This window comes from Coregonus lavaretus (assembly GCF_964263955.1).
Source record: "Coregonus lavaretus genome assembly, chromosome: 4".
NCBI lineage: Eukaryota > Metazoa > Chordata > Actinopteri > Salmoniformes > Salmonidae > Coregonus > Coregonus lavaretus.
In genome coordinates, this window is record NC_139991.1 from 29793976 (window position 1) to 29821923 (window position 27948).

The window sequence follows — 27948 nt, forward strand, 5'->3', positions numbered from 1 at the left end:
AAAACAGATCAGTATCTTTAGATCCTCATGGGAGTGTGACTTTGGGTGAGTACATTTATAAGAAGTGAGGGAATGCCTAACCAATAATGATGACTAACCAATCAGTCAACTCTCTGTAGCCTCAAAGTTCTGAAATACAATCACACGCCTCCTAAACTCCTCAGAATCAACAGCCTTCTGTACACTTTAGAATTGACATAACCACACATAGAACTTGTTAGAATGTACATAGCCTTCTGTTGTTTGATTAGACCAATTCCCTTTCCTTCTTTCAACATGTTGTTGAATATTTTATGTTACTCTCCTGAATGAAGTTCAGGTTACCTACCTACCCACAGGAGAGAATGATTCTTACAGAGACTCCACCCACTTTACACTTTACATGGCAACTCCCCCTTTCTCAACTCCATATAAATGCACCTGTAGGTCAGTCTCAAGGTAGACTGAGCATTCTCCAGGATCCATTCTCCAGGATCCCTCTCTCCCTCTTTCTCTCACTGAAGAAAACAGAATCCAGGTACATGTTTTCATTTCATTGGTTCTATTTAGTCATATCTTACTGTGCACACTAATCAAATATAAAAAATATGAAAGATAAATACGTTTGTGTGAATAACTAATTAGATTTCATTTTCAAAACTTTAAATGTATAATTACTAAAATATTTTGAACTAATTTATAATATTTCAATGATCCATCTTACAGGTAATTTTTTTTGCCAATCTAGATATTTCATATGCCATTATTGCTTTGCTTCTGTACATTTCTCTACTCATCAAAACAAAGGAATGTTTTACTTTTTCTAATGTTTTGTCATGGTGATGGTGGGAGTAATTATGTGACAGAGATGACAGAGAGAGGTTCACCAGCCCACTAATCTCTACTGAACAGCCGAGTGGCTGTGTAGAATGTTTGTTTGACACTAAACAATACTAGGCTACTGCTTTCAATTTCTAGGTACGGCTCTGTTTTAGACAGAGCCTCCACATTTTACATTTTAGTCATTTAGCAGACGCTCTTATCCAGAGCGACTTACAGTTAGTGAATACATATTTTTTATACTGGCCCCCCGTGGGAATCGAACCCACAACCCTGGCGTTGCAAACGCCATGCTCTATCAACTGAGCTACATCCCTGCCGGCCATTCCCTCCCCTACCCTGGACGACGCTGGGCCAATTGTGCGCCGCCCATGAGTCTCACGGTCGCGGCCGGCTGCGACAGAGCCTGGATTCGAACCAAGATCTCTAGTGGCACAGTTAGCACTGCGATGCAGTCATAACTCTGCCCTCGTGTTAGTTCTTGTTTTTGTGATTTCTCTTATTGGTTATTGACAAAGACCTACAAATACAGGAATATATTATCAACAATAACAATCAAAATAGTAATGTAAGATATGAGGGTTTTCTTCACAGTTCTTGGGAAGCTCTTCTGATAAGACTCCTGAACAGCTAATCATGGCTACCCGGACTATTTGCACTGCCCCCCCACCCCATCCTTTTTACGCTGCTGCTACTCTGTTAATTATTTATGCATAGTCGCTTTAACTCTACCCACATGTACATATTACTTCAACTATCTCAACTAGCCGGTGCCCCCGCACATTGACCGGTACCCCCCTGTATATATAGCCTCCCTACTGTTATTTTATTTTACTTCTGCTCTTTTTTTCTCAACACTTTTTTTTGTTGTTGTTTTATTTTTACTTTTTTGCTAAAATAAATGCACTGTTGGTTAAGGGCTGTAAGTAAGCATTTCACTGTAATGTCTGCACCTGTTGTATTCGGCGCATGTGACCAATAAAATTTGATTTGATTTGATTTGATAGAGGATGGGTCATTTACATGTTGATGATTGTACACTGAACTGGGATAAAGTAATGCTTGAGTGGAGCTCAGACAGTCTAGTAGATATAAAAGGCAGTCAACCATCAATGTTTATCAGTCTGTGGTTGACTTTTAGTTTGAATAGACAGCAATGTTGGGCTCATTCAAAACTGGCCCATAGGCTGTGTGTTATTTTGGCTCCTGTATGGGTGCAAAATAACCGTTTTGGACCCTAGCCAAAGGTTTGTGTGCCTAAAATAATTATTTGAATGTTGTATGAAGAAATAATTGACTCAAAGCTATCACAAGTGACCTTGACTAATTTTGTCCTCAAATACAGTAATGATGATTTCCGTACCCATCAGATCAGACATGTTTCTGGAGGCCACATCTGTCATGTTTTCAAGTCTAGCCTACATCTCAGACTGAATGATATAGTGAAAGACCAAATCCTCCTCAGTTTAATACCAAGTTCGTGTTTGTATAATGTTATTAGCCTATACTGTATGCGTTTCAACCAAGTCTTCTTCCTCTTTGTCATCTCTCACACAGAGCCGTCATGTCTTCCAGTTTCTCTTTGCGGAGCTTCTCTAAGGGCCGCCAGCCCTCCTTCTCCAGTTTATCTCTGAGAGACAGTGGCCGTGCCCGCTCCAGAGCCGCTGTGTCCTTTGCCGCGGCCAGCCCCCTGACCCGCTCTGCATCCGTCAGCCACGACCTGAACAGCCAGCCCGTCTACTTGAACCTCAATGGGCAGATGGGTAACCATACCAATGAGAAGGAGGCCATGCAAGGCCTCAACAACCGCCTGGCCACTTACCTGGACAAGGTAGGCGGAAGGTAGCCTAGAGGTTAGAAAAGCTGGTCAGCAACCAAAGGGTTGTTGGTTCAAATCCCTGATCCGCTGGAAATCTGGTGGGAAGTGAGCTGGCAACCAGATAGTTACAGTATCAGTATCCTAGATGCCATTTCCTGCCGTTGTTCCCTTGAGCAAGGCACTTGCAGGTACTAAAAGATGATGGACAATAAACTTCTTCTTCTTCTAAGGTGCGCTCACTGGAGAAGTCCAATGCAGATCTGGAGCTGAGGATCAAGCAGATAATGATTGAGCGCATCCCTAAAAGTCACGACTTCGAAACCATGATGGCCCAGGCCCACCAGGTGGAACAGGAGGTGGGTTCCCAATGTCCCTACGTTGCCATGAGCCCTCTTTCTCACCCCATGTAACTCCCCATGCCCTTATCTCACTTCTTGCAGCATGTACAACGAGGACACACTGTGTCATGATATGGATATACACATTGTAAACATAGTATGTATAGTCACATAGTACACACTTGTGGCCATATACGTATGTGTTCTTCACACTCTCTTAAATAGGAGTTTAACATTAGCAGAAATTGACCCTTTTAGTTAACCTGCACTAGACTGACACACTAGACTGTTGGTTAAAGATTAGTCAAAATAAGGCCATGTAAAATTGAATGGTTACACGTGAATGAGAATGGAATGTGTTACCCAATTTCTCAAGGATGTACACCTACTCATTCAAGGGTTTTTCTTTATTTTGACTATTTTCTACATTGTAGAATAATAGTGAATACATCAAAGCTATGAAATAACACATATGGAATCATGTAGTAACCAAAAAAGTGTTAAACAAATCAAAATATATTTTATATTTGAGGTTCTTCAAAGTAGCCACCCTTTGCCTTGATGACAGCTTTGCACACCCTTGGCATTCTCTCAACCAGCTTCACCTAGAATGCTTTTCCAACGGTCTTGAAGGAGTTCCCACATATGCTGAGCACTTGTTGGCTGCTTTTCCTTCACTCTGCGGTCCAACTCATCCCAAACCATCTCAATTGGGTTGAGGTCGGGTGATTGTAGAGGCTAGGTCATCTGATGCAGCACTCCATCACTCTCCTTCTTGGTCAAATAGCCCTTACACAGCCTGGAGGTGTGATTTGGGTCATTGTCCTGTTAAAAAACGAATTGTAGTCCCACTAAGCGTAAACCAGATGGGATGGTGTATCGCTGCAGAATGCTTCACGGTGGACTTATCAGACCAAAGGACAGATTTCCACCAGTCTAATGTCCATTGCTCGTGTTTCTTGGCCCAAGCAAGTCTCTTCTTCTTATTGGTGTCCATTAGTAGTGGTTTCTTTGCAGCAATTCGACCATGAAGGCCTGATTCACGCAGTCTCCTCTGAACAGTTGATGTTGAGATGTGTCTGTTACTTGAACTCTGTGAAGCATTTATCTGGGCTGCAATTTCTGAGGTTGGTAACTCTAATGAACTTATCCTCTGCAGCAGAGGTAACTCTGGTTCTTCCTTTCCTGTGGCGGTCCTCATGAGAGCCAGTTTCATCATAGCGCTTGATGGTTTTTGCGACTGCACTTGAAAAAACTTTCAAAGTTCTCAATGTTCTGAATTGACTGACCTTCATGTCTTAAAGTAATGATGGACTGTCGTTTCTCTTTGCTTATTTGAGCTATAAGGCAAGTACGGGAAACAATAGAACACAATGAAAAATCTGGGAAACCAGGCCTGCTATTTGTAGCTGACTTTGAAAAGGCTTTTGATAAAGTACGACTGGAGTTTATATAAACTCAGCAAAAAAAGAAACGTCCTCTCACTGTCAACTGCGTTTATTTTCAGCAAACTTAACATGTGTAAAATTTTGAATGAACATAACAAGATTCAACAACTGAGACATAAACTGAACAAGTTCCACAGACATGTGACTAACAGAAATTGAATAATGTGTCCCTGAACAAAGGGGGAGTCAAAATCAAAAGTAACAGTCAGTATCTGGTGTGGCCACCAACTGCATTAGATACTGCAGGGCATCTCCTCCTCATGGACTGCACCAGATTTGCCAGTTCTTGCTGTGAGATGTTACCCCACTCTTCCACCAATGGCCCTAGCCCTCACCCTCCGATCCAACAGGTCCTAGACGTGCTCACTGGGATTGAGATCCGGGCTCTTCGCTGGCCGTGGCAGAACACTGACATTTCTGTCTTGCAGGAAATCACGCACAGAACGAGCAGTATGGCTGGTAGGCATTGTCATGCTGGAGGGTCATGTCAGGATGAGCCTGCAGGAAGGGTACCACATGAGGGAGGAGGATGTCTTCCCTGTAACACACAGCGTTGAGATTGCCTGCAATGACAACAAGCTCAGTCCGATGATGCTGTGACACACCGCCCCAGACCATGACGGACCCTCCACCACCAAATCGATCCCGCTCCAGAGTACAGGCTTCGGTGTAATGTTCATTCCTTCGACGATAAACGAGAATCTGACCATCACCCCTGGTGAGACAAAACCACGACTCGTCAGTGAAGAGCACTTTTTGCCAGTCCTGTCTGGTCCAGCGATGGGGGGTTTGTGCCCATATGCGACGCTGTTGCCGGTGATGTCTGGTGAGGACCTGCCTTACAACAGGCCTACAAGCCCTCAGTCCAGCCTCTCTCAGCCTATTGCGGACAGTCTGAGCACTGATGGAGGGATTGTGCGTTCCTGGTGTAACTCGGGCAGTTGTTGTTGCCATCCTGTACCTGTTCCGCAGGTGTGATGTTCGGATGTACTGATCCTGTGCAGGTGTTGTTACACATGGTCTGCCACTGCAAGGATGATCAGCTGTCTGTCCTGTCTCCCTGTGGCGCTGTCTTAGGCGTCTCACAGTACGGACATTACAATTTATTGCCCTGGCCACATCTGCAGTCCTCATGCCTCCTTGCAGCATGCCTAAGGCACGTTCACGCAGATGAGCAGGGACCTTGGGCATCTTTCTTTTGGTGTTTTTCAGAGTCAGTAGAAAGGCCTCTTTAGTGTCCGAAGTTTTCATAACTGTGACCGTAATTGCCTACCATCTTTATACTGTTAGTGTCTTAACGACCGTTCCACAGGTGCATGTTCATTAATTGTTTATGGTTCATTGAACAAGCATGGGGAACAGTGATTAAACCCTTTACAATGAAGATCTGTGAAGTTACATGGATTTTTACGAATTATCTTTGAAAGACAGGATCCTGAAAAAGGTATGTTTCTTTTTTTGCTGAGTTTAGAATTATGTAGATATGTAAAAGTGAATGCTGCTTTTCTTAGGTGAGGAGGAAGACACTGGAGAACGCTCGCCTTATGCTGGAGATTGACAATGCTAAACTTGCAACTGATGACTTCAGGATCAAGTGAGTTTCGGGACTGGTTCCATGCACCTCTCTGTTTGTCATGTCTTTGCATCTTTGCTTCTGTTGTTCAGTACATCTGTAGCTCTGTTCAATTTCAGGTGAAGGCTGCAAAGGGTAAAGCGCTTGAAGCAGGTTTGCAGGTGTATGTTTAGGCAAAGGCCTGTGTGTACTGTTGTGTATTTTGTAGTCTACAGGACATGTTCATTGGCACCACGCAAACATCACTTAGTAGACAAATATTTGGGAATTTATAAGTGTGACTGTATGTGTGTCAGTGTGTGCTTGTGCATATGCGTATGCAAGTGTCGATTAGTCCTGTGACTACATTCCCTTCCTCCCTCTTTCCCGCCCTCCTTCACCCCACCCCTTCTTTCAGGTTTACATTTAATTTTTCTATGTGTAATGAATACTTTGAAGTCTTAGTCACCCAAGCTCACACATTCTCTCACTTTAAAATCTCTCACTTCTCAAACTCTCAATCTCTCACAATGTCTCACTTCTCAATCTCTCCCAAACTCTTCCCTCCCTCCCAGGTGGGAGACAGAGATGTGCATGTCCCAGTCTGTGGAGAGGGACTGCTTGGCCCTGAAGAAGGCCAAGGTGGACCATGAGCAGATCATCGTGTCCCTGAGAGGAGACCTGGACAGCCTGAAGGAAGAGCTCTACTTCCTCAAGAAGAACCATGAGGAGGTGAGAGGAGATAGCTCTGTAGATCTTTATTCATCCAAAAGCATATAAATAAAAAAGTAACACAAGAAAGAGGACAACTCCCCTAACGATGATGATATCCCAGCAGACAAAACTAGTTGAAGTTATGTCATCATTATGTAATTTTAACTAGTTTTGTCCACTGAGATAGTGGGGCCAGGTGTTCATCCTTAGCTTTGTGACCTGGCCTATCACTCGAACCCAGAGTTTTCCCTGGTCTCCTGGTATGAGGAGGTATTACTGACTGGAGAGAGACAAGGGTGTCCTCTGTCACCATTCCTCTTCTAGCTGGCCATTAGCTGGATAATCACAAAGACTACAGAATATAATAATTGGTCTGCGAGGGGAAGCAATGAAGGAGGAGAATAGAGTGGTCCTCTGTTCCTTTCTGCACTGGTGGTGGTATCACTCTGCATCCCCTGGGAAGCTGGGATGCACTAGAAAGCTTGGAACCTGCTCGGAGTCTGAAACTCAACACCGGAGGTCCCTTTGTGTTAAGTAACTTGAAGCCTGAGAGTAACTCAGGTCTTAGATTTTTTACTCAAGTCTCCATAGAGGCCCCTCTGATAACATCTTTGCTTCACTGGTTGCTCTGCTCTGAATAGGCACACTACAGACCTGTGTGAAGACATAAGTTACCTTGTACTACTTGTCTGTGGCGAGGGGTAGAATGATGTGTGTGTGTGTGTGTGTGTGTGTGTGTGTGTGTGTGTGTGTGTGTGTGTGTGTGTGTGTGTGTGTGTGTGTGCGCGCGCATGTAAGTGTTTGTGCATGTAAGTGTGCGTAGGCTCAACCCTTCCTGTTTTCCTATGGTGTGTGTGCTTTAAGTCGATGACTGGCACCAGAAGTGCTGGGTGTGTTTGGAAAGCAGGGTGTGGTGCCAATGCAGTGGTACCATATGTTCTATCTATTAGGCTGTATGTGACACACAGAGAAAGGGCATAGTGAGAGGGAACAGTGATCAAGGCACACACTAGGAGTAACATGAGCTCAACTCCATCAAGTATTTATGGAGAGGATGTTAATAAAGAGGAGGGTCTCACCTTCTCTCTTGTGGGGTGTAGAATTCACTGGAGAACACACACTTCATAGGACTAATACACGAACAGAGAATATTCATAAAAGCATGCAAACAATAACATAGAGAAAAACATGGTGGAAATTATGTTAGAAACTGAACACAAAGACAATCACGTAAGAGTTTCCATTTCCTGTCTTGCTTGCTCTTTGGGGGTCTACGCCAGGTTACTGTGAAGTACTTTGTGACAACTGATGTAATTGATTGATTAATTGATTGATTGATCGTCTCTCTGAAGGAGGTGAAGTCTATGAAGGGCCATATTGCTGCTCAGACTGTTAACGTGGAGGTGGACTCAGGCCGTGGTGGACCTGAACTGGGCACAGTTATGTCAGAGCTCAGGACTCAGTACGAGGGTATCGTCAAGAAGAACAAGGACCAAGCTGAGCAGTGGTACCTCAAGAAGGTCAGTGGGGGACTGGCTGGCTGGGTGCATCACCATGCCAGAAACTAGCCACTAGTGTTTAGTCTCTCAGGGCTGATTATTTGTAACTTGAGATGTGTGCGTGTGACTAGAATTTTCATGCAAATCTCCCATTGACGTTGCATGTGTATCTCAAGTTACGATTCAGGCGTATCATAGATATTATATCCAGGTGAACCCAGGTATTTGAACGCAGGTCTGGTATCTAGTAACATGGCCTACAGCGTTCAGGAACGTGTGTGTGTGTGTTACTGATCTCAGTAACACGGAGGTGTGGTGCGTTCAGGAAAGTGTGTGTGGTGTGTTACAGCTGGAGACCGTGCAGAACGAGGTGAAGGAGTCTAACGAGGCTCTGAGAGGAGCTCAGAGTGAGCTGGTAGACAGACGACGCTTCCTACAGACCCTGGAGGTAGAGCTGGAGAGTCTGCACAAACAGGTAGGAACTAGGAACCTTTCACCTGGGGATTGTGTTGTATTGGGGAACTTAGAATACGGTGTCACCTTAAGATAAAGCTGGAAAGTCTGCACAAACAGGTAGGAACTTTTCATCTGGGGGGTTGTGTTTCACTGGGGAACATAAATATACAGTGCCTTGCAAAAGTATTCATCCCCTTTGGTGTTTTTCCTATTTTGTTGCATTACAACCTGTAATTTAAATTGATTTTTATTTGGATTTCATGTAATGGACATACACAAAATAGTCCAAATTGGTGAGTGAAATGAAAAAGATTACTTGTTAAAAAAAACTATAAAAAATAAATAACGGAAAAGTGGTGCGTGCATATGTATTCACACCCTTTGCTATGAAGCCCCTAAATAAGATCTGGTACAACCAATTACCTTAAGAAGTCACATAATTAGTTAAATAAAGTCCACCTGTGTGCAATCTAAGTGTCACATGATCTGTCACATGATCTCAGTATATACAGTGGTGAGAGCAAGTATTTGATACACTGCCGATTTTGCAGGTTTTCCTACTTACAAAGCATATAGAGGTCTGTAATTTTTATCATAGGTATACTTCAACTGTGAGAGACGGAATCTAAAACAAAAATCCAGAAAATCACATTGTATGATTTTTAAGTAATTAATTTGCATTTTATTGCATGACATAAGTATTTGATACATCAGAAAAGCAGAACTTAATATTTGGTACAGAAACCTTTGTTTGCAATTACAGAGATCATACATTTCCTGTAGGTCTTGACCAGGTTTGCACACACTGCAGCAGGGATTTTGGCCCACTCCTCCATACAGACCTTCTCCAGATCCTTCAGGTTTCGGGGCTGTCGCTGGAAAATACGGACTTTCAGCTCCCTCCAAAGATTTTCTATTGGGTTCAGGTCTGGAGACTGGCTAGGCCACTCCAGGACTTTGAGATGCTTCTTACGGAGCCACTCCTTAGGTGCCCTGGCTGTGTGTTTCGGGTCGTTGTCATGCTGGAAGACCCAGCCACGACCCATCTTCAATGCTCTTTTTTATTTTTTTATTTCACCTTTATTTAACCAGGTAAACCAGTTGAGAACAGGTTCTCATTTACAACTGCGACCTGGCAGGTCACTTTAAGCTCTTACTGAGGGAAGGAGGTTGTTGGCCAAGATCTCGCGATACATGGCCCCATCCATCCTCCCGTCAATACGGTGCAGTCGTCCTGTCCCCTTTGCAGAAAAGCATCCCCAAAGAATGATGTTTCCACCTCCATGCTTCACAGTTGGGATGGTGTTCTTGGGGTTGTACTCATCCTTCTTCTTCCTCCAAACATGGCGAGTGGAGTTTAGACCAAAAAAAGCTATATTTTTGTCTCATCAGACCACATGACCTTCTCCCATTCCTCCTCTGGATCATCCGGATGGTCATTGGCAAACTTCAGACGGGCCTGAACATGCGCTGGCTTGAGCAGGGGGACCTTGCGTGCGCTGCAGGATTTTAATCCATGACGGCATAATGTGTTACTAATGGTTTTCTTTGAGACTGTGGTCTCAGCTCTCTTCAGGTCATTGATCAGGTCCTGCCGTGTAGTTCTGGGCTGATCCCTCACCTTCCTCATGATCATTGATGCCCCACGAGGTGAGATCTTGCATGGAGCCCCAGACCGAGGGTGATTGACCGTCATCTTGAACTTCTTCCATTTTCTAATAATTGCGCCAACAGTTGTTGCCTTCTCACCAAGCTGCTTGCCTATTGTCCTGCAGCCCATCCCAGCCTTGTGCAGGTCTACAATTTTATCCCTGATGTCCTTACACAGCTCTCTGGTCTTGGACATTGTGGAGAGGTTGAAGTCTGTTTGATTGAGTGTGTGGACAGGTGTCTTTTATACAGGTAACAAGTTCAAACAGGTGCAGTTAATACAGGTAATGAGTGGAGAACAGGAGGGCTTCTTAAAGAAAAACTAACAGGTCTGCGAGAGCTGGAATTCTTACTGGTTGGTAGGTGATCAAATACTTATGTCATGCAATAAAATGCAAATTAATTACTTAAAAATCATACAATGTGATTTTCTGGATTTTTGTTTTAGATTCCGTCTCTCACAGTTGAAGTGTACCTATGATAAAAAATTACAGACCTCTACATGCTTTGTAAGTAGGAAAACCTGCAAAATCAGCAGTGTATCAAATACTTGTTCTCCCCACTGTATATACACCTGTTCTGAAAGGCCCCAGAGTCTGCAACACCACTAAGCAAGGGGCACCACCAAGCAAGCGGCACCATGAAGACCAAGGAGCTCTCCAAACAGGTCAGGGACAAAGTTGTGGAGAAGTACAGATCAGGGTTGGGTTATAAAAAAATATCAGAAACTTTGAACATCCCACAGAGCACCATTACATCCATTATTAAAAAATGGAAAGAATATGGCACCACAACAAACCTGCCAAGAGAGGGCCGCCCACCAAAACATTAATCAGAGAGGCAACAAAGAGACCAAAGATAACCCTGAAGGCGCTGCAAAGCTCCACAGCGGAGATTGGATTATCTGTCCATAGGGCCACTTTAAGCCGTACACTCCACAGAGCTGGGCTTTATGGAAGAGTGGCCAGAAAAAAAACATGACTTAAAGAAAAAAATAAGCAAACACGTTTGGTGTTCGCCAAAAGGCATGTGGGAGACTCCCCAAACATATGGAAGAAGGTACTCTGGTCAGATGAGATGAAAATTGAGCTTTTTGGCCATCAAGGAAAACGCTATGTCTGGAGCAAACCCAACACCTCTCATCCCCCCGAGAATACCATCCCATTGTGGTGGCAGCATCATGCTGTGGGGATGTTTTTCATCGGAAACTGGTCAGAATTGAAGGAATTATGGATGGCGCTAAATACAGGGAAATTCTTGAGGGAAACCTGTTTCAGTCTTCCAGAGATTTGAGACTGGGACGGAGGTTCACCTTCCAGCAGGACATAGACCCTAAGCATACTGCCAAAGCAACAATCTAGTGGTTTAAGGGGAAACATTTAAATGTCTTGGAATGGCCTAGTCAACGCCCAGACCTCAATCCAATTGAGAATATGTGGTATGACTTAAAGATTGCTGTACACCAGCGGAACCCATCCAACTTAAAGGAGCTGGAGCAGTTTTGCCTTGAAGAATGGGAAAAAATCCCAGTGGCTAGATGTGCCAAGCTTATAGAGACATACCCCAAGAGACTTTCAGCTGTAATTGCTGCAAAAGGTGGCTCTACAAAGTATTGACTTTGGGGGGGTGGGGGGGGGGGGGGTTGAATAGTTATGCATGCCCAAATGTTTTTGTTTCACAAAAAAGAATATTTTGCATCTTCAAAGTGGTAGGCATGTTGTGCAAATCAAATGATACAAACTCCCCAAAAATCAATTTTAATTCCAGGTTGTAAGGCAACAAAATAGGAAAAATGCCAAGGGGGGTGAATACTTTCGCAAGCCACTGTACCATGCCACTCCAATCTACAGTCGAGAGCCTGTATGAGCACGTGACACACAGCAAGAAGTAACCTTTCCTCTGGGGGTTATGTTTCACTGGGGAACTGTAAAAATACAATGGCACTCAAATATACAGTATCACTAAGATCTCACCCTTTGTTCCCACCTATGTTAACCTTAACGTTGACAGCAAATATCACTCACCTCCCCTGACCTTGGGTCAGAGAAGGATTAGTGTTACGTAACGATCCCTGAAATGCTGTAGCTCTCTAACAGTCATATTCAGAGGTCAACAAAGACCTTAGTTGAACAATGTGCATGTGGATGTTAACAACATCTCCCCCTCAGGTGGCAGCTCTGCAGGGTAACCTGAGTGAGACAGGTGAGAAGTACAGACTGGAGATGGAGCGCCTGCAGGCCACGCTGTCCCAGCTGGAGGAGGACCTGTCTCAGCTGCGTCTGGACATGCAGGTACTTACTGGTAGCCCAGCGGCTAAGGAGGTGGACCTGTATATAGATTTATGTTGTTTACTGTAACAAAAGGACCAATAAAGTTGTATCGTATTGTGTTGTTTTGCAGCGCAACAAGACAGACTACGAACAGCTGCTCCGCATCAAGCAGAACCTGGAGATGGAGATTGCCACCTACAGAAGACTACTGGAGGGAGAGGAGACGTGAGTCACCATGATAATATATGCCATTTAGCAGACGTGTTTATCCAAAGTGACTTGCAGTTATGGGTGGGTAAATTTTTTACATATGGGTGGTCCTGGGAATCGAACCCACTATCCTGGCATTGCTAGAGACCCATGCCCTACCAACTGCGCTACGGAACATGATTATGCTACAGTAAGAAGTAATTAAGGGATGCTTAGTGAGTACTGTATATCCAGGCTAGTTCTCCTCTCAAAGGACTACATTATCTGCTTTGTTGTGTTGAGTCTAACAAAGAATTGCTCTTTCCTGGTAAACCAGCCAATTGATGACCATACATGGTAACATCTTCAGGCTCTGCTGTAGCCGGCTGCAACCGGGAGACCAATGGGGCGGCGCAAAATTGGCCAAGCGTCGTCCAGGGTAGGGGAGGGAATGGCCGGCAGGGAGGTAGCTCAGTTGGTAGAGCATGGCGTTTGCAACGCCAGGGTTGTGGGTTCGATTCCCACGGGGGGCCAGTATGAAAAAAAAATGAATAATGTATGTACTAACTGTAAGTCGCTCTGGATAAGAGCGTCTGCTAAATAATGTAAATGTAAATGTAAAATCTTCTGCCTGTGACAATTTCCATGTTTCAGCCCAAGTAATTGTGCACGTTTTAACTCTAACCTGCAGGATTAAAGTTCCCCCACCAAAAAGTGAGTATCATCAGTATATTAACTTCACTTTGCTTTACTCTCACTTCTTTAATTAACACAGGCTAACCTAAGCAAACATCAAAGCTTGGCATTACTCACTCAGCACACAGCAACACATTGATTGGTTGATTGCGGCTGTGACCGTTCACCTGGATGGCGAGGCCTTCTTTATCAGTGTGACATCAGGGAATTCCATCCATGGCGTGTGATAAGAATCCCCATTCATTCATGAACACGTCATTTAATTCTCACACAGAGAGACCTCAATTCACCTCAACCTCTCAAATGGACTGCATGGACCCACCCTGGTCACCCACTCTTTTGTTTATCTTTCTTTCTTATTTTCCCTCCTCCCTTTGCCCTTCTCCATCTCTCTATATGTACAGTGCCTTGAAAAAGTATTCATCCCCCTTGGCGTTTTTCCTATTTTGTTGCATTACAACCTGTAATTTAAATAGATTTTTATTTGGATTTCATGTAATGGACATACACAAAATAGTCCAAATTGGTGAAGTGGAATTTAAAAAATAACGGAAAAGAGGTGCGTGCATATGTATTCACACCCTTTGCTATGAAGCCCCTAACTAAGATCTGATGCAACCAATTACATTCAGAAGTCACATAATTAGTTAAATAAAGTCCACCTGTGTACAATCTAAGTGTCACATGATCTCAGTATATATACACCTGTTCTGATAGGCCCCAGAGTCTGCAACACCACTAAGCAAGGGGCACCACCAAGCAAGCGGCACCATGAAGACCAAAGAGCTCTCCAAACAGGTCAGGGACAAAGTTGTGGAGTAGTACAGATCAGGGTTGGGTTACAAAAAAATATCTGAAACTTTGAACATCCCACGGAGCACCATTACATCCATTATTAAAAAATTGAAAGAATATGGCACCACAACAAAATACTTTCAGCTGTAATTGCTGCAAAAGGTGGCTCTACAAAGTATTTTCTTTAGGGGGTTGGGGGTGAATAGTTATGCACGCTCAAGTTTTCAGTTTTTTTTGTCTTATTTCTTGTTTGTTTCACAATAAAAAATATTTTGCATCTTCAAAGTGGGAGGCATGTTGTGTAAATCAAGTGATACAAACCCCCAAAAAATCTATTTTAATTCCAGGTTGTAAGGCAACAAAATAGGTAAAATGCCAAGGGGGGTGAATACTTTCGCAAGCCACTGTATATGACTTGTGTTTTATATGGGCATATATGGTAGAAACATATACAATATGCCCATATATACTTATATAGGTATCCACACATGCTGTATATAAGTACATGTAAGTACATATATGTTACATATACATTACCAGTCAAAAGTTTGGACACACCTACTCATTCAAGGGTATTTCTTTATTTTTACTATTTTCTACAATGTAGAATAATAGTGAATACATCAAAACTATGAAATAACAAATATTGAATAATGTAGCAACCAAAAAAGTGTTAAACTAAATATATTTGAGATTCTTCAAAGTAGCCACCCTTTGCCTTGATGACAGCTTTGCACACCCTTGGCATTCTCTCAACCAGCTTCATGAGGAATGCTTTTCCAACAGTCTTGAAGGAGTTCCCACATATGCTGAGCACTTGTTGGATGCTTTTCCTTCACTCTGCGGTCCAACTCATCCCAAATCATCTCAATTGGGTTGAGGTCGGGTGATTGTAGAGGCCAGGTCATCTGATGCAGCACTCCATCACTCTCTCATTGGTCAAATAGCCCTTACACAGCCTGGAGGTGTGTTTGGGGTCATTGTCCTGTTGAAAAACAAATGATAGTCCCACTAAGCGCAAACCAGATAGGATGGCGTATCGCTGCGGAATGCTGTGATAGCCATGCAGGTTAAGTGTGCCTTGAATTCTAAATAAATCACAGACAGTGTCACCAGCAAAGCACCCCCACACCATCACTCCTCCTCCTCCATGCTTCACGGTGGGAACCACACATGTGGAGATCATTCATTCACCTACTTTGCGTCTCACAAAGACACGGCGGTTGGAACCAAATATCTCAAATTTGAACTAATCAGACCAAAGGACAGATTTCCACCGGTCTAATGTCCATTGGTCGTGTTTCTTGGCCCAAGCAAGTCTCTTCTTATTATTGGTGTCCTTTAGTAGTGGTTTCTTTGCAGCAATTCGACCATGACTGATTCACGCAGTCTCCTCTGAACAGTTGATGTTGAGATATGTCTGTTACTTGAACTCTGTGAAGCATTTATTTGGGCTGCAATTTCTGAGGCTGGTAACACTTTCAAAGTTTTTGACATTTTCTGGATTGACTGACCTTCATGTCTTAAAGTAATGAAGGACTGTCGTTTCTCTTTTTTTATTTGAGTTGTTCTTGCCATAATATGGACTTGGTCTTTTACCAAATAGGGCTGTCTTCTGTATACCCCCCCCCACCTTGTCACAACACAACTGATTGGCTCAAACGCATTAAGAAGGAAAGAAATTCTACAAATTAACTTCTAACAAGGCACACCTGTTAATTTAAATGCATTGCAGTTGACTACCTCATTACATTTACATTTACCTCATGAAGCTGGTTGAGAGAATGCCGAGTGTGCAAAGCTGTCATCAAGACAAAGGGTGGCTACTTTGAAGAATCTCAAATATAACATATATTTTGATTTGTTTAACACTTTTTTGGGCTCTACATGATTCCATATGTGTTATTTCATAGTTTTGATGTCTTCACTATTATTCTACATTGTAGAAAATAGTAAAAATAAAGAAAAACCCTGGAATGAGTAGGTGTGTCCAAACCTTTGACTGGTACTGTATGTTGAAAGGATTGGCCGTTTTCATATATGTGACATATTTCTGCCTTATATACACATATGTGCATATATGTATAATGCCTATATGCTCACATACAGTATGTGTGACACATGTCGTATTAAAATATTTATTACGTATATGTCCCATATGTCAATATGTGTTAACATATATGTTACGGGAGCATTATTGAAGTGACACTTGTATTCATGGTAATAAAACATTAGAACAAACGCCACAAAACACAAAACTTAATTTAAGCCTATTCATGTCATCACTTCTCAATTCAGCTGTTTTACTGTTTTTATATTTTCCTACTTGTCCCTTTGTTGCACCCGGTAAGGGCTTCATGACAGCATCTGTGGGGGGAAAGCAACAAATATAAGATAAACAGCCCATAGAACAGTTAGGGGTTCACCTTTATGTGAAAAGCTTATTAGATTTAGTTTAATAGGAAATCCTTGACCATTAATGCCCTATTTGAAATTATTGATTTGCAAATTCAATTAAGGGATAGTTAACCTTTTTACACCTTATAGTCAGTGAGATTAATCCTTATCCTGAAAGTAGTCCATGGGCCAGGAGAAACTGTAATCCATGATTCAGAGTTGTTTAAATATATCACGTTTCAGGAGAAGACCCAGATGCAGACAGTGTCGAAGTAACAAAAGTTTCTAACAAAAACAGGGGGCAGGCAAACGACAGGTCAAGGGCAGGCAGAGGTCAGTAATCCAGATCAGAACATTTAGTAGCCTCTTTTCACAGGCGATGTATCTCCGACACAACATCTGTTATCCTTACATGTGCATTCTGAGTTGGAGACCCCCCAAAAATGACTCAATGTGATTGGATCTTCTTCGAACTTGGAGACGAAATTCTATTGAGCCTGAGAAAGCTTCCACCTCACCCCCAAGGCCGAGCCCCTCCTAGCCATAATCTCAACAAAACGGAGCTGCTCTTCCTCCCGGGGAAGGCCTGCCCATTCCAAGACCTCGCCATCATGGTTGACCACTCCGCCCTCCAGACGTTATTTGGGACAGTAACGTTCGAGCCTGGGTGACTTTTGATCTGCAAAACATCAGTATTTCACTCAGATGCTGTAAAAAACTATAAAGTACTATAACTAAGTAAAGTAACATAATACATCCTCTGTATTTAAAATAGTCATACTAGCTAATATATTGACTTTTATTTAAAAAATATACCTTATCATTAATCTTAACCTCAGATGATATAAAAGTTAACAATCATGTACTATGTTTAAAGAAAAGGAAAACACTTACACTATATATACAAAAGTATCTGGACACCACTTCAAATGAGTGGATTCGGCTATTTCAGCCACACCCGTTGCTGACAGGTGTATAAAATCGAGCACATATCCATGCAATCTCCATAGACACACATTGGCGGTAGAATGGCCTTACAGTAGAGCTCAGTGACATTCAACATGGCACCGAACAAGTCAGTTAGTCAAATTTCTGCCCTGCTAGAGCTGCCGCTGTCAACTGTTATTGTGAAGTAGAAACGTCTAGGAGCAACAACAGCTCAGCTGCGAAGTGTTCGGCCACACTAGCCCACAGAACGGGATCACCAAGTGCTAAAGCTTCATGAAATGGGTTTCCATGGCCAAGCAGCCACACACAAGCCTAAGATCACCATGCATAATGCCCAGCGTTGGCTGCAGTGATGTAAAGCTCGCCGCCATTGGACTCTGAAACAGTGGAAACACGTTCCCTGAAGTGATGAATCACGCTTCACGATCTGGCAGTCCGACGGACGAATCTAGGTTTGGCGGATGCCAGGTAAATGCTACCTGCCCCAATGCATAGTGCCAACTGTAAAGTTCGGTAGAGGAGGAATGGTCTGGGGCTGTTTTTCATGGTTCGGGCTAGGCCCCTTAGTTCCAGTGAAGGGAAATCTTAACGCTACAGCATACGATGACATTCTAGACAATTCCGTGCTTCCAACTTTGTGGCAACAGTTTGGGAAGGCCCTCGTGCACAAAGCGAGGTCCATACAGAAATATTTTTTGGGAGATCGTTGTGGAAGAACTTGACTGGCCTGCACAGAGCCCTGACCTCAACCCCATCAAACATCTTTGGGATGAATTGGAACGCCGACTGCGAGCCAGGCCTAACTGCCCAACATCAGTGCCCGACCTCACTAATGCTCTTGTGGCTGAATGGAAGCAAGTCCCCACAGCAATGTTCCAACATCTAGTGGAAAGCATTCCCAGAAGAGTGGAGGCTGTTATAGCAGCAAAGGGGGGACCAACTCCATATTAATGCCCATGATTTTGGAATGAGATGTTCGACGAGCAGGTGTCCACATACTTTTGGTATTGTAGTGCATAAGGCCATATATTACTTTTCCGTATGGGACTGCTAAACTAACCCAAGATCAGCATCTAGGGGCAACTTTATCCTACACTGAGCTGTTACACAAGGAAACATCCCTAGGCTAGCGTGTGTAAAGTCTGTTGGTGGTAGATGTAAAGAGCAAAGGTTAGGTACTCCAGGCCATTGGCTCGCTGACAAAGCGAACTGCTATTTACACTACAGGTTCAAAGTAGGTTCAGCGGCATTCCCTTATGTCAGAATAAAATGTACAACTTTGATTCTGTGCTGCTTCCACCACCCTGGCATCAAATCAAGGGCCGTGGCTACACACTAATGACAGTTTGTTTCATAAACCTGCAAACAAAGCAAACGCCCAAAACATATCTGTCCCTAGCAACTACAGTAGGTACAAATATACTGTAAGCCGTAATGTTGTAACTACGTCTTCATGTAAGCCTGTAACTCACTCAATCCCTTCGGTAACACTTTATTTGAAGGACTATGGACTCCATAACTCATTCATAAGCAGTAGGTAAGTCATCAATAGCAAGTTAGCAAGTTCATAGGCTGTGTTACAAACCAGAACCTGTGTTACAGTATTAGTGTGACCCTGTGACATTCAGTAACCCATCTTCTTCTTCTTCCTCATCCACTACCTCTCGTTGCATTGCAGAAGAGCCAGAGGTGTGGACCAGGAAGATAGTGAAGGTGGTGACACAGACCATGATCAACGGCAAGGTGGTGGATGAGTCCAGCGAGGTGGAGCAGATAGACGAAGAAGTGAAGAAGAAGTGAGGTGGACATAATCATCTTCATACTCCTCATCACTCCAAACACCTGACAAGCCTCCATCAGACACAAGGACCAGCCAACCCGCTGGCCATAAAGTGCTCACATTAACATGGATGTCTGTTTTATTCCCATCAGAGTCTTAGTCTTCCCTGTTTCTCTCTGGAGCATCCTGCATTACCTCATTCACATGTCTGGAGATAATGAGATATACTGTAAGTGAATGGGATGTCTACTACAGCATCCATTTTAAGAAGTCCCTCAGTTGTCAGATGAAACTCCCTCAGTTGTGTCCTGTCCTCTATCATGGTGGTTGTTTAATAGAAGGTTTTGCTTTGTGTATGAAACTATTTATTTATAGATTTAGGGAACAAGTAGTCCATACAGTAGATCTCTTTCACTTCAATTGCATTTCTTCTGTTTTGTTTTCCATCTGTTTGTATTCTATAAACTTCTGTAAGGACTGAAATAAAGGTTAGTCATTTAGTCAAAGTTGGTATCATTTTCTCTTTTTTGTTTTACCTCAAATACAGCTCACACAATCAATAAATATATACCACACTGCAAGAGTAAAACAATAAAACACATCAAAACATACTCAAAACACATTCTATGCAAAACTATGAAGCTGCCCTGTCGACTACACAGCATGAGTATAATGGCATGTCAGTGCAGATAATTACGCCTGTTCATATGCGTGTATGATGGCTGCTATGTAGGTAGGCATGTAGTCTACAACAATGCTAGGTTAGCTAGGTTATCTTTGTGTCTGACAGCTCTGATGAATGCTCCAGTCCTATTCATCAAGCATCACAGTTAGCTAATCATACATTGTATGATGAAAGGTTGCATTGGAAAAACCATTCAGTGTTTCATCAGGTGTTTCCTCAGGTACATAGGGTGTGAGATATGAGACAGAGGTCAGGTGCCATCTAAATAAGATGTTTTACAAAAGGACTGACTGACAGACAGGCAGACAGATAGACAGATGGCTTTTACTAAGTTCACAACCTCCACCAACTGAAAGTCAACTGAGTCAAAAAACTGTGTAAAGCTGAAATACATTGTACAAAATGTAAAACATCATGGTCTCCGGCTTCCCTTGCTGTTGCTACGCATACATAATGATATAACCGTTACCTGCAAAACCCATTATGCTGTCACCTTGGCATCAGTTACTGATGGTTAGTTAATCAGTGAAAAGCAAACAGTAGAAATGTGTGTAAATATGTGGTGGGAGAAGGCAATTGTATTCAAGTATGTGCTATGTAAGTATGTGTATTTGTATAAGTATTTGCAGTAAGTTTGTTTGCGTCTGGGTATGTGGGTTGGGTCTGTGTGTCCCTCCCTGCCTGTGTCTGTACATATGCTTGTATGGTCATGTATGTGTTTCTTCAAAGGCATACATCAAGTCGGGGGAGGGTTCCCAGTCAGACATTAAGCCCTTCTTGGGAGGTGATTGTCTCTATGGACACTAATCATTGTCACAATGAACAATTACTGGAAATATGAGTGTGTCTCCTGGGTCTCTTTCCTGCACTGTACCATTCTCAACCACCCACATCCCCACAGGCTGAGGAGACCAGGTTGTGTATGTGTGTGGGGGAGGGGACTTTCCCTCCGACACACCCTCTAAGCTCCCTCAAGACACACATCAGAAGAGTGGGCTGACGGATGAGGGTGGATGCCACACTATGGGCCCAGCCCAAAGTCTCTTCTTCTGTCCTTAGTAACGGACACTTTCAGAGATCTGTCAAACCCTTTTATTGGCATAGCTTGAGCTGAGGTAAACTGGGAGGCAGAGACTAGTGTGTCAGCTAGACATACTGCAGTACAGTATAGATTCCGTCCCACTCTCATCCATAAGTCTATGATTCCATCTCACACAGACAGACGGACAGGTGTGTTCCGGAAGGCATTATAAACATGTACACGCTACCTGGCTGTGTCACACACACCTGTCCTGGATAGACGCCTGATGCATCACGACAAAAGCCGCTGGGACCTTATTGACAAAACAGATGAAGCCCTGTGTAATGACTGTGTAATAATGTTTGGTAATGCCTGTAATTATCATTATAGTGGGGTTGAACAACACAAGTTAAGTTGCTCTGTCTGTCCGTCTGTCCCTCCGTCCGTCCGTCCGTCTGTCCGTCCGTCCGTCCGTCCGTCCGTCTGCCACAGTGGCATTTCACCATGGGTCAGGAGGTCTCAGTGGTTTGAGGCTATTGTTGTTTTATCAGTCGCTCCAGCCGACAAATTATAGTTATGAGAAATATCATTAAGATTCTTAATCTACAAGTCCCATGTCCCATGTGAAAGGGAAATAATTACTATAGCTAGGGCTGTTACGGTGACCGTATTACTGCCACACCGGCGGTCACGAGTCATGACGGCAGTCAAATTCCACGTGACCGTTTAGTCATGGTAAGTCAAGATTAAATCAAGAATAGTCTGATGGATGACAATATTAGCCTATCACATGTGAATGATATATTATCACTTGTGAATGATGCCCAGCTTGTGTGCATTAAGGTAAGAACCAGCACACAACTTTTTCAGATCATTGTTGCACATCTCATGTAGACTAGCCCATAGGCCTATATGTTTTGATAAGGTTTGTATCACAGCTAAAGTGGCCAAATAACTTCTTAAAATTAAGCACATTAATCAGCTTTACAATGGATAGTAGGCTATAAGCAAAATGCAATCAATTAGCGGGAAAACACCATTCTCAAAAGTGCATGTAATGCTTTTTATTATACAAACGCATTTGTACGATGAAAATGATCTTCCCCAAACTTGAAACTCACGCGCTATGTATGTATGCCAAACTCACACGCTACGTATGTATGCCTAACTGGCATACATACAGTACCAGTCAAAAGTTTGGACAAACCTACTCATTCAAGAGTTTTTCTTTATTTTGACTATTTTCTACATTGTAGAATAATAGTGAAGACATCAAAACAACACATATGGAATCATGTAGAAACCAAAACAGTGTTAAACAAATCAAAATATATTTTATATTTGAGTTTCTTCAAATAGCCACCCTTTGCCTTGATGACAGCTTTGCACACTCTTGGCATTCTCTCAACCAGCTTCACCTGGAATGCTTTTCCAACAGTCTTGAAGGAGTTCCCACATATGCTGAGCACTTGATGGCTGCTTTTCCTTCACTCTGCCGTCCGACTCACTCCAAACCATCTCAATTTGACTGGTACTGTATGTATGCCAGTTAGGCATACATACGTAGCGCGTGAGTTTGGCATACATACGTAGCGTGTGAGTTTCAAGTTTGGGGAAGATCATTTTCATCGTACAAATGCATTTTTATAATAAAAAGCAATACATGCACTTTTGAGAATGGTGTTTTCCTGCTAATTGATTGCATTTTGGAATATTCACACTTATAGCCTACTGCCGTGTGCGAATTGCTGCGCTTATAATGTGAACAAATAGGCTAATAGTTTATTAACATTTTAAGCTAAACCTTCTGATCTGTTGCGCCAGACTCATTGCTTTAAAAGGTTTTTGGGATGCTAGTGGTTGTATTAATTTGGGATCTATCGCATCCCACAACTGTCCCAGAATATGTTTGGAATATTTGTTTCTCGCACAGAATAGGTCAACTTTTGTACTATGGGGGATAGTAGATTGACATAGGCTAGTGCTTTTGCTGTTCGTTAGGCGTACTCATCTTGTTGGCTGACGAAAAGTAAATGTGGACAGTTCATCCAACATCTTCAATATGCACCTTGGAATTGGATAAGGACGCCCGAGGTTGGGTCCCCGATGTGTCGGTCTTCACTTGTAGCCCGTGATAAGGACCCGATCATTGGCTAATAAAAATTGAGCTATATGAGAGCGCCGTGTGAGTGAGAGGTGCTTTGGAGCACGCAGCTGGGAGAAAGGAATTATAATTATTATATTCAGCTCAAGGGCATAATGGCCATAACGCCGCAAAAGGCATGGATTTATTTAGGGGGCATTACGGCCACACAAAGGGGAGGCCACCGGGAAATGTGCGGCGTTATCAAATTGTGAATGAGAGGCTGATAAAGTGTGTGCAAAACAAAGCAGAGCTCATGCCTATCATGCAACTTTTTCAAATCATCACTAGAATCGCAACATCATGCAACCTTAGAATGTATTAAAAATCAAAACATATAGCCCAATGTTTGTATCACAACTAAAGTCGCCCAGGACAGAGGGTGTGGCTCTCCATGCGGGATCTTCCCCTCCGCGTGGAGTCCAGGATGCTGTCCTCCTGGTTCATCGGGCCATTCAGAGTGGTCCGGCGAGTCAACCCAGTGGCCTACCGCCTGCAACTTCCCCCCACCATGCGGGTGCATCCCACGTTCCATGTGTCCCTCCTCAAGCCTGTCGCCACCTGTCCCCTGGCTCCCCCTCCTCGTCCTGTTCCCCTGCTGCGCCTCGTCGGAGGGCAGCTGGCTTTTACTGTGGACCGGATCCTGGACTGCCGGCGGGTGGGGAGGGGTCTCCAATTTCTGGTGGACTGGGAGGGTTATGGGCCGGAGGAGTGGTCCTGGGTGCCCAGCAGGGACATTCTGGACCCAGGGCTGATAACAACAATCCGTCGCCTCCGCCCGGAGGCGTTTGTCGGGGAGCGGGGGGGGGGGGGGCACTATTACAGGAGGGGGTCGCAGTTCCGGAGCGACCCCCTAGGTGTCATCCTCCGACAACCTTAGGCACCTCCTCACTCACAGTCGGGACTAATCATCATCCTATTGGTGTCACCTGTGTCTATCGGTTCACCTATGTATTACTTCCCTGAGTTCCCTTCCTCAGTTTTCTCTGCTAGTTTCTCTATGTCCAGCAGTACTACTCAGTGTCTGATCGGAGATTTATGTACAGGTACTTGAGAAGTGTTCTCCCTGTTTCGTTATTTGTTTCAGTCTTAGGTAGTATTTCGTATTTTGGCTGTCAGACGGTTTTTGGAGACTTATTTGCTCCGCCTTTCTTTTATCGTGATTTTGTCTTTTGGTTTCGGGACCACCAGTAAAGATCCTTGTTTCACCATCTCTGCCTACTGCCTAGTGTATATCCTGCACCACACCTGGGTCTCACCTCACCCCAACCCTTACAACGCTATTATGTTCTTCTGAAATAGACTCCATGTTTCTTTAGACCTATCTAAAATAAATAATGGATTTATTGTGATGGTGTAGGCTATATTACATGGATTTGTTAGACTTTTTAAAATGTAGATGTTCCAAAGGTCTGCATCAATGGCTTGTAGGCTATGCGTGGAAGCCATAAGATGCTAAATGTGTTTATGTTAATTAACGGGCAGTGAGACCGGCAGTTATTTGCTTGACAATTACTGGCTGACAAAATGTAATGACTGCCACAGCCCTAACTATAGCTTGACTCAGCTTGTCAAAGCTGTAATGCTGACCAGACATTTCTTCTATACAACTCATCAGATGTTGCAGTAGAGGCATGGTGAAACACGTCGCTGCATGCTTTTTCCACAATGTTTCATACATGATAAAGTACCAGACATAGAAGCAAAAAGGTGACAGGTGTGTTGTTGAGGATCATACAGTAACCAGTGAGTCAGTGGCTGAGAAGTTGATAAGAAGCTGACTGCTAATTAGCCTTTAAAGTGGAGAAAGTCCTAATCGTTTGTCCATGAAGTCAACATATTGATACAAACATTGGGCTATATGTTTAGATTTTTAATACATTCTAAGGCTGTATGATGAGACTCTAGTGATGATTTGAAAAAGTTGCATGAAAGGCATGAGCTCTGCTTTGTTTTTTTGCACAGGCTGCACACACTCTCATTCACAATTTGACAAGCACTTGATAATGCCTCAAATTTCCCGGTGGCATCCCCTCTGTGTGGCTGTAATGCCCCCTAAAAAGATCCATGCCTTTTGCAAAAGGAGAGATCGAACCTGGGTGTCTTTAGTGCTCTTTTACAGAGGTCTTAGTCTTCCTTCATACAGAGGTCCTTGCCCTCTTTTAAACACTAGGTGGCGTAGTACGGCTACAGACTATACTGTGACACCCTCATTTGGGGTATAGTCGGCAGGATCTCCAGTTCACCAACAAACAATAGATACACATGGATCCTGAAAACCAAGGAGCAGCTGAATCTTCTGTGGGACTGAACATGATGTGGGAGGCAGGTAGCTTAGTGGTTAAGAGCGTTGTGCCAGTAACCGAAAAGTTGCTGGTTCTAATCCCCGAGCCGACTCGATGAAAAATCTGTCGATGTACCCTTGAGCAAGGCACTGAACCCTAATTGCTGTAAGTCGCTCTGGATAAGAGTGTCTGCTAAATGACTAAAAATAAATGTGGCCGTGGTTCTTTGGAGTACCATGGGCTCCAAAATTCAATGGCAAAAGGATGGCACGTTTGAAAAGTGGTCCAATAAAACACAAGCCCTGCTCTGAGCACAAGGCCTCCCTGAAGAACAACATGTCCTTGTTTTTGCAAACATTGCTAGAAGGAGAGGCCAAACGCCAGATACAGTTAATAGATTCTAATGAGAGAGATGCTAAACTCTTAGTTAAACTTGAAGCAATATATGGCAAGCGTTTATCACCCCGCTAACCTGAGAATTCAGTTTTTCCATGCTAAACAGGCCGTCGCAGAACCTGTGGGGTCCTTCCTCTTGCAATTACAGAAGGCATTCCAGAAGTGGAAAACGGCAGAGCCAGACGGTTCAGCTAGCAATGTACAGTCGTAGTCAAAAGTTTTGAGAATGACACAAGTATTGGTCTTCAAAGTTTGCCGCTTCAGTGTTTTTAGATATTTTTGTCAGATGTTACTATGATACTGAAGTATAATTACAAGCATTCCATAAGTGTCAAAGGCTTTTATTGACAATTACATTAAGTTTATGCAAAGAGTCAATATTTGCAGTGTTGACCCTTCTTTTTCAAGACCTCTGCAATCCGCCCTGGCATGCTGTCAATTAACTTCTGGGCCACATCCTGACTGATGGCAGCCCATTCTTGCATAATCAATGTTTAGAGTTTGTCAGAATTTGTGGGGTTTTGTTTGTCCACCCGCCTCTTGAGGATTGACCACAAGTTCTCAATGGGATTAAGGTCTGGGGAGTTTCCTGGCCATGGACCCAAAATGTCTATGTTTTGTTCCCAGAGCCACTTAGTTATCACTTTTGCCTTATGGCAAGGTGCTCCATCATGCTGGAAAAGGCATTGTTCGTCACCAAACTGTTCTTGGATGGTTGGGAGAAGTTGCTCTCGGAGGATGTGTTGGTACCATTCTTTATTCATGGCTGTGTTCTTAGGCAAAATTGTGAGTGAGCCCACTCCCTTGGCTGAGAAGCAACCCCACACATGAATAGTCTCAGGATGCTTTACTGTTGGCATGACACAGGACTGATGGTAGCGCTCACCTTGTCTTCTCCGGACAAGCTTTTTTCCGGATGCCACAAACCAGGGGCGGCCTGTTCAATAGGGCGATATGGGCGACGCACTGCCAAACGGGAAAAGGAAGGGATTTTTTTTCTAATCAATTATATCACGGCAACAGTAGTTATCAGTGTTGTAATCTATACGTCTGATCTGCCACAGTGCCACACTGCCACTAAATGTCGAATCAGGCTAAAGTCGTGCTTCAAATGGCTCCCCCCCCTTTTGGGGCGATTTCAGTCAGGTTGAAAATCGCCCAGAAGTCTGTCATAGACTCCCATGTAAAATCTATTTTTTTCAAATTTCAGAGCCTTCAATACAATCTCAATGGGTGTCTGTGGGCTTGCACTTACGCGCTTTCGTCATACGTTACGTAACCATGAACGTAACTGAGAAAAGAGTGGATTGTTTGAAAGAAGTTCCTTTTTGTCGGCGAACAAATGAAGATAAATTGGCAACGAAACAATTAGGACCTCCCAGACCAAATGTAATAATTCAACAGGTTTCTACTAAAGGCGGAAAGTCCTACACCCGAGGATTTTCCAAAAATTGGTACGAACGAAAAAAGACATTGCCACTCACTCAACTGGATGACGAGGGATACAGGCTAGCTGTCCGCCGCCACAACGATGAGGTTAGTGTTGATAATCACAAGTTTACTGGAGAACCAACTGAGACCAAGTAGAGACTTTGGACAGGGTGGATATGGTGTAATAAAGGCAGTTTATTCAGAGGTAAATATATCTGGAATCGCGTTCACGGACCCGTTCGTCAAACTCTTAGGGAGCTATAAATTAAGCCCCATTACTTACCATATCAGATAAGAGAAATTGCTGCAGCTACATATATTTTACATCCTGGCCCTACATAGTTCAGTATTTGCATCACTTACCAAAATATTACATGTGGTCATATATGCTTGGAAAGTGGAGATGCCATAGAACGTCAAAAAAGTAAACATTGCTGGAGACACATTGCCGTTTTGGAGAAGACATCGCGTTTGCTAGCGAAGAGATTTGTTGTGGCAAATGAACTTGGGCTGGGAATTGCCAGGAACCTCACGATAAGATATATGCATCAGCATTGCGAGTCTCATGATTCTATACGTATTGCGATTCGATACTGTGATTTTATTGCGCACCATAT

General features: G+C 43.4%; 1 protein-coding gene across 2 annotated transcripts; it reads left to right on the forward strand.

The window, feature by feature from the left end:
- The first annotated feature begins 446 nt into the window (after nt 1-446).
- Nucleotides 447-19870, forward strand: LOC311127178 (keratin, type I cytoskeletal 18). 2 transcript variants are annotated; one of them, XM_084158959.1, is made up of 11 exons: nt 447-517; nt 2377-2650; nt 2869-2994; nt 5936-6018; nt 6552-6708; nt 8043-8210; nt 8539-8664; nt 12464-12586; nt 12696-12790; nt 13446-13468; nt 19269-19870. In XM_084158959.1, exons 2-11 carry the CDS (start codon nt 2384-2386, stop codon nt 19388-19390), a joined length of 1290 nt encoding a protein of 429 aa, XP_084015085.1. In that variant the 5' UTR covers nt 447-517; nt 2377-2383; the 3' UTR covers nt 19391-19870. The 2 variants fall into 2 exon arrangements, with proteins under 2 accessions (XP_084015085.1, XP_084015084.1); XM_084158958.1 differs by having other exon boundaries at nt 459-517; nt 8515-8664.
- The last annotated feature ends 8078 nt before the right edge of the window (nt 19871-27948 follow it).